The sequence below is a fragment of the Malurus melanocephalus genome, unplaced genomic scaffold (genome assembly GCF_030028575.1).
Source record: "Malurus melanocephalus ecotype Western Australia unplaced genomic scaffold, MMel_1.1 scaffold_471, whole genome shotgun sequence".
Classification (NCBI taxonomy): Eukaryota; Metazoa; Chordata; class Aves; order Passeriformes; family Maluridae; genus Malurus; species Malurus melanocephalus.
Window position 1 is genome coordinate 88426 of NW_026623703.1, and position 11662 is coordinate 100087.

Here is an 11662-nt window from a genome sequence, read left to right on the forward strand (position 1 = left end):
CAGCCGTTCTTGTTCCATGCCCCGTGTTCCTGCCTGTGCAGTGCTGAGAGCAGCTGACAGTGGGGGCAGGTTCTGTGTTCCACTCCTCTCTGTGCAAACAGAAGTGTTCTTTCCTCTGAACCTGTTACAGTCTGTGCTTAAATGCCCCAGATTCCAGGCTTTTATTTAAAGCCTGCTCTGCRTGTTGGCCGCTCTCCTCTGGAGCTGCATCCAAGGCTGTGCCCCMGGACCCTGCAGGGCAGCTCTGACTGCAGCACTGGTACCTGGCACTGCACAGGAGCCAAAGGTTTATTTGTACCTTTAATTCTGTCTCCATACTGAGTATCACAGCGAGAACATCCACACAGGTAATTCTCAACCACATCATAKTTTACTTACATAATTTTTTAAAAATAAATGCTGCTGAGCCTTAAAAAGGAAAAAAAAGTTACACACTGGAAACAAGGACTCTGCTTTTTAAAAATCAGTACAAGTGGTTACACATTCTTGGCAGAATACGCGTGGTGCTCAGTAGCTGGAGCTAGGCCTGGTGACCAACATGATGCCAGGGCCTGGACAGTATTTTTTTCTCCTTGTTAAGTAGTTTTAGTTTAAAATCAATAAAAGCAGTGATGTAGATCAACACATACAAAAGACAGGTAGATGAAGGGATATTGCACATGTACATCCAAGCAGCCTTTCATCACAACAAGCCCTCCCCCACCCCGGGATCCCAGCCCAGTCTGGAAGAAAAGTAGTGCAATGGCTGAGATGAGCCTGGGGCTCACTGTCCCTGCAGCCCCTGTGCCTCCCCAGGGCCCCCTCGGCTCCACTGTCCCTGCAGCCCCTGTGCCTCCCCAGGGCCCCCTCGGCTCCACTGTCCCTGCAGCCCCTGTGCCTCCCCACAGCCCCTCTGCCCACCTGAACGGTCCTGGAAGCAGCAGTGGAGGTGCAGGGGGTGCTGAAGGGCTGGCAGGACTCTGCTCTGCTCTGTGGCTGTGCCATCCTCGCTCACATTCACTTTGGTCAAGCGTTCAGCTCTGGCTCTCCCGTGCCAGCGTGCCCAGGCTCGGCCGGAGCGGCTCATCCTGAGCTTTGTGGAGAAGCCCAACCTTCAGCACAGAGGCAGAGTCTGTGCTTCCAGCAGAACAACATTCCCCGAGGTCGCTGCACAGGCAAGGGCCTTGAGACCCTTGTTCRTTCTACGCAACGTGAGAAAAGTACTGAAATCCACTTAAGCAATGAAGTGGAATGTGTCCTGAATACCTGAAACCTGCAAAAAAGCCCCACAGGTCGTCCTCGAGCTGTGGTTATACTGCACTGGGGTTGTATTCTCGCGTTTGACAAGAAAGACATGATCCATGTTCCTGAGACAAACTGTTCAGAGCTTTCAGCACAACATCTGGCATGTGGTCTGTGATCATCTTGGGACTTATTAAAATGCTGCTGAAGACCGTTTCGTTCGACCATCTTGCCGTGTATTTAATATCTGAAGAACACAACCTAGGAAAAAAAACACACCACAAATACAATGGCTGTGTCAGAACCAGAACAGACAACCTGGAGACTCTGGACAGAGCTCAGGAGGAACTGGAGCCCTCTCACAGGAGCAGCTCTGCACCAAATTACACTCTGCATTAACAGGRAAATGAAGCCATCAAAGATTGAAATGATCCTCCCAAAAACACAGAACACAGCCTGAGCAAGGAGGGGGAGGGCGTTAAACACAGAACATTCACATGTTCATGACAGATTGAAGGAGTGAGTCACAGTGGGATCAATAGCAGAGCAGGCACTGCATTTAATGCTGCACACAGGATGCACCATTTTGTAAAATTAAATCCCAAATACATGACAGAGGCTCTTCTGTGCTAGTCCAGCTTAAAAAAAAACCAACAAAACCATGATTAACTGCTGTGCTKTGGAGTTAAAAACAGAAAAGAAATTAACTCAATATTAAGTAAAAGAGCAGCCATTAAGAAAACCTGCCAGGTCAGAGGTGTTTAAGTATCTAACTTGTAAAACCAGTGTTAAAATTGTTAGAAATTACAGGTGTGAAGCTTGAACAAAATASTGATCTACTGAATGGGAGGGAAAAAGTGGATTTATTCTCCAATCCTTTTCTTTCCTCTCTATAAGGGACAATTCCTCTTTTCTTCTRTAAGATACTCTTGTACAAGTTAGAAAATTTCTGTTTCAAAACACAGTGGAATGGTACCAAGGCCTGCCTGGCTTATGGGCTGTTTCAGGTTGCTTTGTCTAAAAAAGCCCAACATCAACAAAAAAACATACAAAAAAAAAAACCCTGAACACGGCACTGCCCTAACAAAGCCACAATCCTCACCCTTCCAGCAGTTTCAGCTTTCTGCTGTCTTTGKCAGCTTCCTGCATCCACAGAAAAGCAGAAACTGCAGCCTGGCAAGGCTGAACTCACCAATCTTAGTGTTTAAAGTCCTCACTTGAGCAGCTGCAATAAATGGGCAGATAAGGCATAAAGAGGAACGGTGCCAGGGCTTGCAGTGAAACAGAAAGAAGCTGGGAGGCACAGAATGGAAACTGAGAACTGGGCAATGTGCAACAAGCAGAACTGGGTACTGGAGATGCAGGTAAGTCCCAGAGCTGGAATGGCTACTTTGAAAGGGAGAATGTAAATGGACTTCAGGAAAACAGGACAGTGGTGTTCATTATCCCACTTACCTCCTAGAGCTGCATTCTTCAACGATGTGGATAATCTTTCCAGGCAGATACAGGTGAGGGTACTGAGGTGGTGAATTCAAGTGGGATTCCTCCTCGAGGGCGTTGTACGAAGGTGACCGATGAACCATCAGACTCTCCTCGGCCAGGAGGGGCTGCCTCAGGGCATCCTGGCTCCTTCCATCCAGCTCTGTGGGGAAGTCATCAGGATCCCCTCCAAACACCTCGTACCAACAGCCCCGCAGCAAAATCTGGTACTGAAATCACAGACAACAGCCCARCTGAAGTGTGCCATCTCYTCAAGTAACTTATTCTAGTTGTGTRTTCTAGTTCCTAGTTGTGTGCTTGCACACACATCACCTGAAAATAAAAATTACTTCATGCACATGGTCCCCAAATTTTGATAAAATCTCCTTGCTTACCTACTGGTACTAGTTACTGACTATTAAAATAAGATCTCTTACTGACTTTTCATAATTTTAGCTGTTTGGCTTTTTTCCCCATTTTTGTTTTTCAATATCTTCCTTTTATCAGCAAAACTAGCAAATAGATAATTTAGCCAGATAATGTCAGGTCTTTGATGTTGTAAACTGGTGTATTTGGAGTCTTACAGAATCCTGATTGCCAATGATATACAGCACGGGAGACTAACAAATGTCACTGAATAAAACAATTCTGTTCCAAAACAGAATGTTAACTCTCAGCTTTAAAATCAAAAATACACCCACCAGTAGTCACTGCATTAAAGCTGGGGYTTAACCCAGGYAAATTCCACTGACTTTTAACCAGGAAMTGCATTTAGTTACCTTGGGTCTGTTGCAATTTGCCACAATTCTCACAATTCTTCTCTTTAAATCCTCCATGTTGGGCATACTTAACCTGTTYAAACACACAGAACAAAGCAAATCAAAGCCTCCTATTGTCAGCTATCAAACACAACTCCAAATATCAGTATAAAAGTATTTCCATCTCACCTTGCAACAAGGTCTTTTCCAACAATGACTGACACAATAAAGTGCTTAGTGTAATCTGCAAGTGATTTGCTTGAAAACAAAAAAAAGAAAAAGGCAGTTTAGATGCACTAAAGACAAGAACACTTCACTTTTAGGATTTAGGCAGCTGCCCTGAWGATTTTTACAGCTCAGACACAAAACCAAGCAACAGAAATCTCTCACCTGAGGAGCCCTCCTGGGGGAGAGAAGGCGTAACACCTCAGMGTGGGGAAGGAGTTCCTGAGCATGATGGCCAAGATCGACGCTGTCCCACCACCCAAACTGTGACCAACTATCACAAGTTTGTATTCCTACAGACAGAAAGACCAATTTAGACACAAAAAAGCTGTGGGTAATTCTTCTGACAAACCAAGTTATTTGGAAGGTAACTTACTGGGGCAATTGTGAAAGCCTGGTTTAAAATTCCATCATTTATTAGTTTTCGATAGATGTAATTTGCWGCCTGAGTTATTCCCTACAAGAGARCAGTTCAGGTTAGAAGGGTGTATCTAATCTGAGATRTGACACATGTACAGTTTAAATACAACACCATCACAGAACAACTTTTCTTTTTGCAAAGCTGATCTTCTCTTTRACATGCACCTGACAGAGGTCTGGTTATAACCAAGAGGTCTCTATGTATTCTATGTATGGGWTAAAAATCTTTTGGGATATTTCATAAGGATATTAAGTCTGACAAGAGGATTACAAATTCTACCTTGCATTTCCAGAGGCAGTTTTTGATGCACCAAMACTGAAATAATTTGTGCAATCCATCTGACAAGGAGAACATTCTTCTGTTTAACTAAGGCTTCCAGGTGTTTATAGCTTGCTACTGCTGAGCTGATCTACAAACAGCTACAGGCTGCACACACCTTATGCACAAAGCCATTCTCCAGAACATCCTCCAGCGTCAGGTCCTCGCAGTCGGCTGAGAGATCAGTGAGAATGTCCTGGGAACAAAGACAGGCTGGGTCAGAGCTCCCTGCAGGGCTGTCAGCTCATGGGTCATGCTCTGAGGCCTGGCACAGGGACATCAGCAGCACAGAACAGCAGAGCAGARCACAGCACATCCCATCCCATCACCCAGCACCACCCCAGCAAACACAGCTCCAAGTCTGGCACTGTTTCCAACAGCACACACCCCATTAGGGATGCACCTCCACTCTCAGTGCCCCAGCATTACCAGTGCCTGTCCTCCACACCCTGCTCCAGCAGCACAGGGAGCATCACCCACCCAAGGGCAGGGAGCTTCCAGCTTAACCCTGGAACTCCTACCTGGGAGGGAATTATTTCACATGTGCCAGTGTAACACAATTTCCTCTAGGTACTGGGGGTTCACTCATTTCTATAAAGCCAATTATTGATATTAGATGGCTGTTACCTCAAAAGACAAGGTTCCTCTCACTGCAACCACAATAGCTTCTTTTTTGTGATCCAAAGCAACAAAAAAGGGAATTTCATAGATCTGGAGGAGAAAAACGTAATCAGTACATGAACTTTATAATGGTAAGCACTTGTCTTCACCTTCTGAAAGCTCTTCCTGAGCTCCATATTGTACTATGGAAATAAACCTGACTTGGTCCCTTATCTGGTTAGTCTAAGGGCCTTTTTAAAAATAGATATAGATTTAYATAAACGGATTTGTGGCTGTTCTGTTAGATTAAAAAAAAATCATAATTGAATGTTTTGATTTGGCTTTGCATCTTGCACTTCACAAATGCTGAAGGCAAACTAGATCCTTCACCCCTTGCTTTCCCTGAACTCATCATAACACTTTGCTGAATGCCTGTGCAGATTGTTTACCTTGTTATGAAAACTGATATGGATGAAGTCTCTGTACTGCAGTCCTGTTATTTTTAGGATGGATCCAAAGTGAAAGTTATGACGATCACTGCCCGTTATATCAGAATCTGTTGGTCTGTTTCTGCARCTAACAAACACAGAAGAGAAAAACTTTAACATTCCAATTTTTTAGGTTTCCTTTCAAGGAATCAAACTCAGTTACATTTGCAGAAGGCCTTCTGCCAGAAATCAGAAATGCCTTCTTTCTGCAATTTTGTTTCTGTGAATTTGTGAAAGATTAATCAAGCTTATGTATTCTCAAGAGTGATAGAGTTTAATGCAACAAAAATACTGCTATTGTACCTATTCTTTTTCTAACACTGGTTAAATAGAAGGCAGTCAGGGATTTTTAAGCTCTYGGATCAAACGTACCAGTCACCATTGAGCTTACAGAGTGCAGTATATGGGTTGGTGTACACGTAGTAGGGCCAGCCATAGGCAGCTGCAGCAAACAGCATGTAGTGAGCAGCATTCTCCAGCTCAACATCCAAATCATCTGCCTGCAAGTGCAGAGGGAGAGAAAGGAATCAGACAAAGGGAGGAAGGTGTGAGGCAGCCTGGAATAAAAACTGAACACAGGCTAGTGAAAATCAAGGCATGAGGAAATACACACTACCCAAGAGGAAAACCTCAATGTCTAAGAGGAACTAAAAATAGCCACTGGTATTTCAGGAGAAGGTCTGTGTTTATTGACATAGCAACACAGCYCAAGGTTCTTGGAAAGCTCTCACTGTATCAGTTTCTTCCAATGCTAATACATTGATAAACTCAATGCTGAAATCCAAATACCTTACCGACTCATGCGAAAGAAGAAAAATGTTCTGAGCACAAACTCAATAAGCTGTCTTCACTGCATTTACTAGTAACTTATTTTGTTAAAAGAATAAACAAAATAAAAACTCAACAGAGGGAAGTGCATTTCAATTTGATCTGGCACCTTTTCCTAGAATAATGACACCAGAGGCTGCACCAGATAGGTCTTACCACAAGAGAAGATGGAGAATGACACAGGACTTCTTCAGGCTCTTTGGGACAATTTTCCATTTTATCTTGCTCTTGATGGAGCAGAATCAAGCCAGCTGCTATGTCACTTGGCACCAGATCAGTGTCCTGTACAAAGACATGGAAGACTGTGTAAAACATTCCACACCTCAGCGTGGCAGAGCTGTCTGAACACAAGCCCAGCTCCCCTCCCCCCGTACAGAGAAGTAGTTTCGGAAGAGCTCKGCGATGCTGGTGAAAGCCACACGGTGATCATCGTCCTGCACGATGCAGCAGCACAGCAGGCGGATCCTCTTCTCCCACACCCTGGTGGCAGAGCTCTTCACGTTGTACAGCAGCTGCCCCGACTGGCTGCTCTCCAGGTTGCGGCTCACACCGTCGGGCAGGTAGAACGTCTTCTTCCCCCCGAGCGGGTCAAAGACAATGACAACTCCAATGACAGTAAAGATGATGATAATCCAGCTGCCAAACACAAGGGAGAGGGATAACAGACTGTGAAACCAGATATTTCTGTCAGGGGTGCACGGAATCACAGCTCCAGATCCTGACAGATTGAAAACTAAACTGGGTATGGAATCCCGTATGGAGACTCTGCTGCTGTCCTACGGGTGCAGGTCTGGGGACTGGGCTGGCAATACCCTGGGCACCGGGGCAGGGCTGTCAGCTCAGTTCACACAGAGTACCAAACCCAGATCACAGCCCTGTGCCTTGCAAGCAGCAGCCCAGAGATGTGACAGCTCCATTTCCTACTACCAGCTGAGTGATCTGGTTACTACACCCTTCACATGCATCCCATTTTCTACACTTCCATTCTCCCTCTTACCCTTTCTAATCTTCATCTCCTTTCCTTCACTGTAGGACATTTCTCTTCCAAGTCAAGTAGCTCAAGCTCATTTAGGGAAGGATACCAACTCATTTTCTTTCCACATTACTATCAAGTTCAGATTTGGGGGGRAGCACCTTTACCTGGCAATAACTGTCACAATGATGCCATTTATCACAGTCTTCTCACACTGCACACTGTTGTCTGACACCCACACAGCTCCTACAACAGCCCAGATGAATTCAGGGAAATAGAGAAGCAGGCGAGTGTAAAGTATTTTGGGAAGTGATTTTCTTGGGCCTGGATTYGAAATTGTTCCTGAAATTAGAAAGAGAATTTAAAACAAGAACCGTTCACAAATGCATCTTGAGTACATAAAATCCTACCTGGAAATATGAACTTTCTGGGCTTTACAGAAAGTAAGAAACTTCACTATCAGCTACTTTCACACTGAAGGAAAGTTATCACTGAAGCTGAGAAAAACAACAATGGGTGTATAGCTGCAATTTTGAAAATTCACTCTACTAAAAYCCAAAACAACTCCAGTCAGAGACAGTTCTGCACTGAACTTGAGGCAGGAGTGCTGTGCCCAGCAGAAACCAACGCTGCACCCAGGAACACCAGATCACCTACAGTTCCTCACGACTCTTGGGGTCTGTTTTTATTATTCTATTTTAGTTAGTTGAATATTTTATTTTCAGATGCTATTCTGCTGGGCTACAATGAAGTTTTTTTAATGGAGTTACTCAATAATAATAGGAGAACAAAAGTAGGACCATTATTACCAGGACAAATACCTCTCAGACCACTTTCTCTGAGTTAAGTTTACCAATAACCACCTCCACTTAGCACTCTTAAGGCAATAAAAAGGGAGTAACTTTAGGCCAGCTCATCTCCTTCAAGCAGTTTGCTGATCCCAGGRCAATGAGGGAGCAGGGTGTGCGTGCTCAGGTGTAGACAGGTAATTTGTAAAGGCTGCAGAACAAAAACAACTTTGTAAACTATGTTCCAATTACCAAGCTGTGGTTCACACCCAGTGACAAAGCTGTTTCAAAAGCCCTCCATGCAGAGGTTGCTTTTTCCCAATGCCAGGTTGCAGCCWGTCCTGCAGCAGCGTGGCTGATTACACACACACAATCAGATGGAACTGTGGTTCCTCTAAACAAAGTTTCCTTTCTCAGCACCACCCCAGGGCTCCAGCCAAGTTCCTGCTGGCATCACGAGTCACCAGCACAGTGAAAGTACTGGCACAAGATCCAGGACACCAAAACCCACACATTACAACCACAGTCCAACACACCTCATCTTTTCTTTTCCTGGAAATTTAGTCTAAGAATGCTTCCACTTCTTAGTTATAATGGCCTTGTAGCTGTACTTTTATACCGAGCAAAGTTCTTTTATCACTGCTATTCACAGTTACATCTCTCCCTTCTCCAACTTTGGTCAGAGTCTGGCACTAATAACACAAGGAAATGGGTCTGACCCCTGTATGGGTCATTCCTTTAAGAGCTGGACTCGATGATCCTTGTGGGTCCCTTCCAACCCAGAACATTCCGTGAAACTTTGATATAAACAGCACAGTCAGCTTGATCTTACTACCCCCTTCCTCTAGGAAACTCTAGGAAAACCTGTGGTCAGCTTCAAGCTAGGATTATCATCCACACCTCTGCTCTGWCAAAGTTTTGTTCAGGCACTCTTAAAATTGCTTAAATGGAAAAAGTATAAATTCTTATTTACAGAAGCATAAATACTTATTTACAGTATGTTATGAAAACCAATATATCAGAAACTGTGGAGTCTCATCTGTTACTCCAGAGACCACACGTGTATTTCAATTTAATCTTCTTAACATTACTTTGATAATCAGGTGCCTCACCAGAAAAAGCTTTCATAGCAATTTTAACCCAAAATTAGCCATTTCTACAAATGATTAGAAGTTGCATTGGGATCCTTACTTCTGTTCAGCCATTCAAGCTGTAAGTCTTGCTCCATTTAACAATACCGCTGTCAGTTTTACTATGACATTTACACAAATCACTTTTCTATGTGTGTTTTTTCCCAAGCGGCCCACTGCATCTAAGGAGCTTTCACAAGGTATGACTAAACCCGCCCATGCAAGGCAGAACTAACACGATACTCCAGATGATTTTGGATGCATTTCTCTAAATTCTGGTCAGAGAGCTGGAGCAGCGTTCCACCAGAGTTAGGCAGAGAGAGGTTTTCACAATGCTCTGATGGCAATGAACCATTAGCAGCACTAAGCTGTTGTTTATTTAAGCAGCTGTTATAAGCTGYATATTTATTATGTCAGATTCCAGACTAACAAAGGTAATACTATTAARGCAAACATGTTGATGTTGATAGAGTATTTCAGGTCTGACTACCATTAAAACACCTCATTTTTTCTGGTAGCTTTTAATGTCAGCTCTGGATTACAAACACACATCCGTTAGAATCCTCCTAGATAAACGCAAAACACCATTATTAATTATTTACCTTGCATACTGATGTATACAAGAGCAGAGAGCGCACATATGATGGAAGCCAGAAGGATGAGGAGGCCGAGCAGGTAGCTGTGCAGCAATCCTCCCCCGGGGCAGTTAAACTGCCCCTTGCGAACCGCATAAAGGACAAGAATCCCGATCCACCTGCCGGGAAGGGAAATAACAACAGTTGGAGCAGGAAGGGGGAAGTGTCTGCTGTGATCACCTGATTGATACGAGAGCGCTGCACAAAGATTAACAGCGAGGAACCTGTTACATAAGGAAAGTGTCAGAATGAAGCCACTACGCGGACACTGAGCAGGAATTACAATGCAGCCGAGTGCAGACCGAGCCACAGGCTCCCTGCATGGTGCTRCTCACTCCCTCCCTCAGATCCCAAAGCGGACACAAAGCAATCCCCGCATTAATTACGAAACCACACGTGCGCTACTCGCAGATTAAACACGGCGGCTGAGGGCGGCCCGGGGCAGCGCGGGCACCGCACCGAGCGTGATGCGACAGCGACCGACAGCAGCCGGGCCGCGGCACCGCTCATCCCGCCGGAAAGAGCCGGGCCGGGGGGCAGCGGCACCGGGGCGCGCCTTACCACACGAGCCTGACGAACAGCTCGAAGGCCCCCGGGAGCACGAAGTCGTCGCTGCCGATGGCCCAGCGGCGGCCGAACACCACGAGCCCCGGCATGGTGCGGGTCCCGGCTCCCTCAGCTCCCTCAGGACCGCTCCAGCCCCGCCTCCCCTCAGGCCTCCCCTCCCGCCTCACCGGGCGGGCAGTGACGTCACACGGCCCCTCCCACCGCGCATGCGCCTGACGGGAGCCCCCGCCCCAGCCCGGGAAGCGCGCGCGCGGGACGGCGGGAAGGCCGGGGGCGCGCAGGGCGCGTGCGCAGTGCGGGTCGCGCGCGGTGACGTCACCATGTAGTTACGTCATCATGCAGTTACATCACGATGCCGTTACGTCATGGCCCCGAGGGAACCGGGCACGGACCGGAGAGAACCGGGCACGGCCCCGAGCTGCTGCCGGGCTGCAGCACAGGCACACTGCTGGGTTTGGATCAGGGGAGACACTGCAGACACCTCAGCTGCAAATCAGCAGTGCCAGGAATGAGAACCAGCCCTGAACAGGGAGCTGATGAGGGCAAATTGAGCTGAGGATCAAACCCACACAAACACCAAACCCTCCTCTTTAGCTCCTGCTAAACAAGATCTCACTGCTTCCATTACTGAGAGCACCCCTGAGAGCCTTACAAACATCGTATTTCAAACAGCAGTGACATTCAGCTTCTCATCCTCACCGCAAACTTTCATCCAGCCCCAGGCACACAGAAAACTTTCACGTTCAGGAATAGGAAAAAAAAAAAAAACCAAAATGTTTTCACCATTTCATAAAGTGTTTATTGAGGATGGTAACACAGGATAAATCATGCAACAGCTCAGTAAAAAAAGGGAATCATTTAAAGGATGAAGAATGGTAACTGGTGCTGCTGATTTTGAAAAGTTTATAAAAAAAATATTAATTGTCCAAAAGTGACATCGAAAACCACTTGAAGCTGAACATGGAAGTTGCTTATAAAGCATTCATTATTAAGAAAATGTAGATATTTTTTAAAATGATCACCCACAGATTTCTGTAATCAACAACTTACAAGTGTCCCATTCCTACAGTTGTAACGGTGGAGCAGGGCTGCACATCCAAGATATTGAACCTTCTCTTGCTGAGCAAACAGCACAGTCACAACATCTGCCASTAAAGAACACCACCACACCTCTCACCTCAGGACCTGGGCTGCCAAGTGCTTCCATTATTGGGATCACCTCCCCAGACTC

General features: G+C 45.7%; 1 protein-coding gene across 1 annotated transcript; it reads right to left on the bottom strand.

Moving 5' to 3' along the window:
- Positions 1–8: 8 nt before the first annotated feature.
- Positions 9–10592, bottom strand: DAGLB (diacylglycerol lipase beta). Its single transcript, XM_057380807.1, has 15 exons — positions 10426–10592; positions 9832–9983; positions 7479–7653; positions 6713–6974; positions 6495–6620; positions 5883–6010; positions 5472–5598; positions 5050–5133; positions 4541–4618; positions 4060–4140; positions 3849–3976; positions 3648–3716; positions 3480–3552; positions 2677–2930; positions 9–1482 (listed from the first exon to the last, which is right to left on the bottom strand). The coding sequence occupies exons 1-15, from the start codon at positions 10518–10520 to the stop codon at positions 1290–1292; spliced, it is 2025 nt and encodes a 674-aa protein (XP_057236790.1). The 5' UTR covers positions 10521–10592; the 3' UTR covers positions 9–1289.
- Between the last annotated feature and the right edge of the window lie 1070 nt (positions 10593–11662).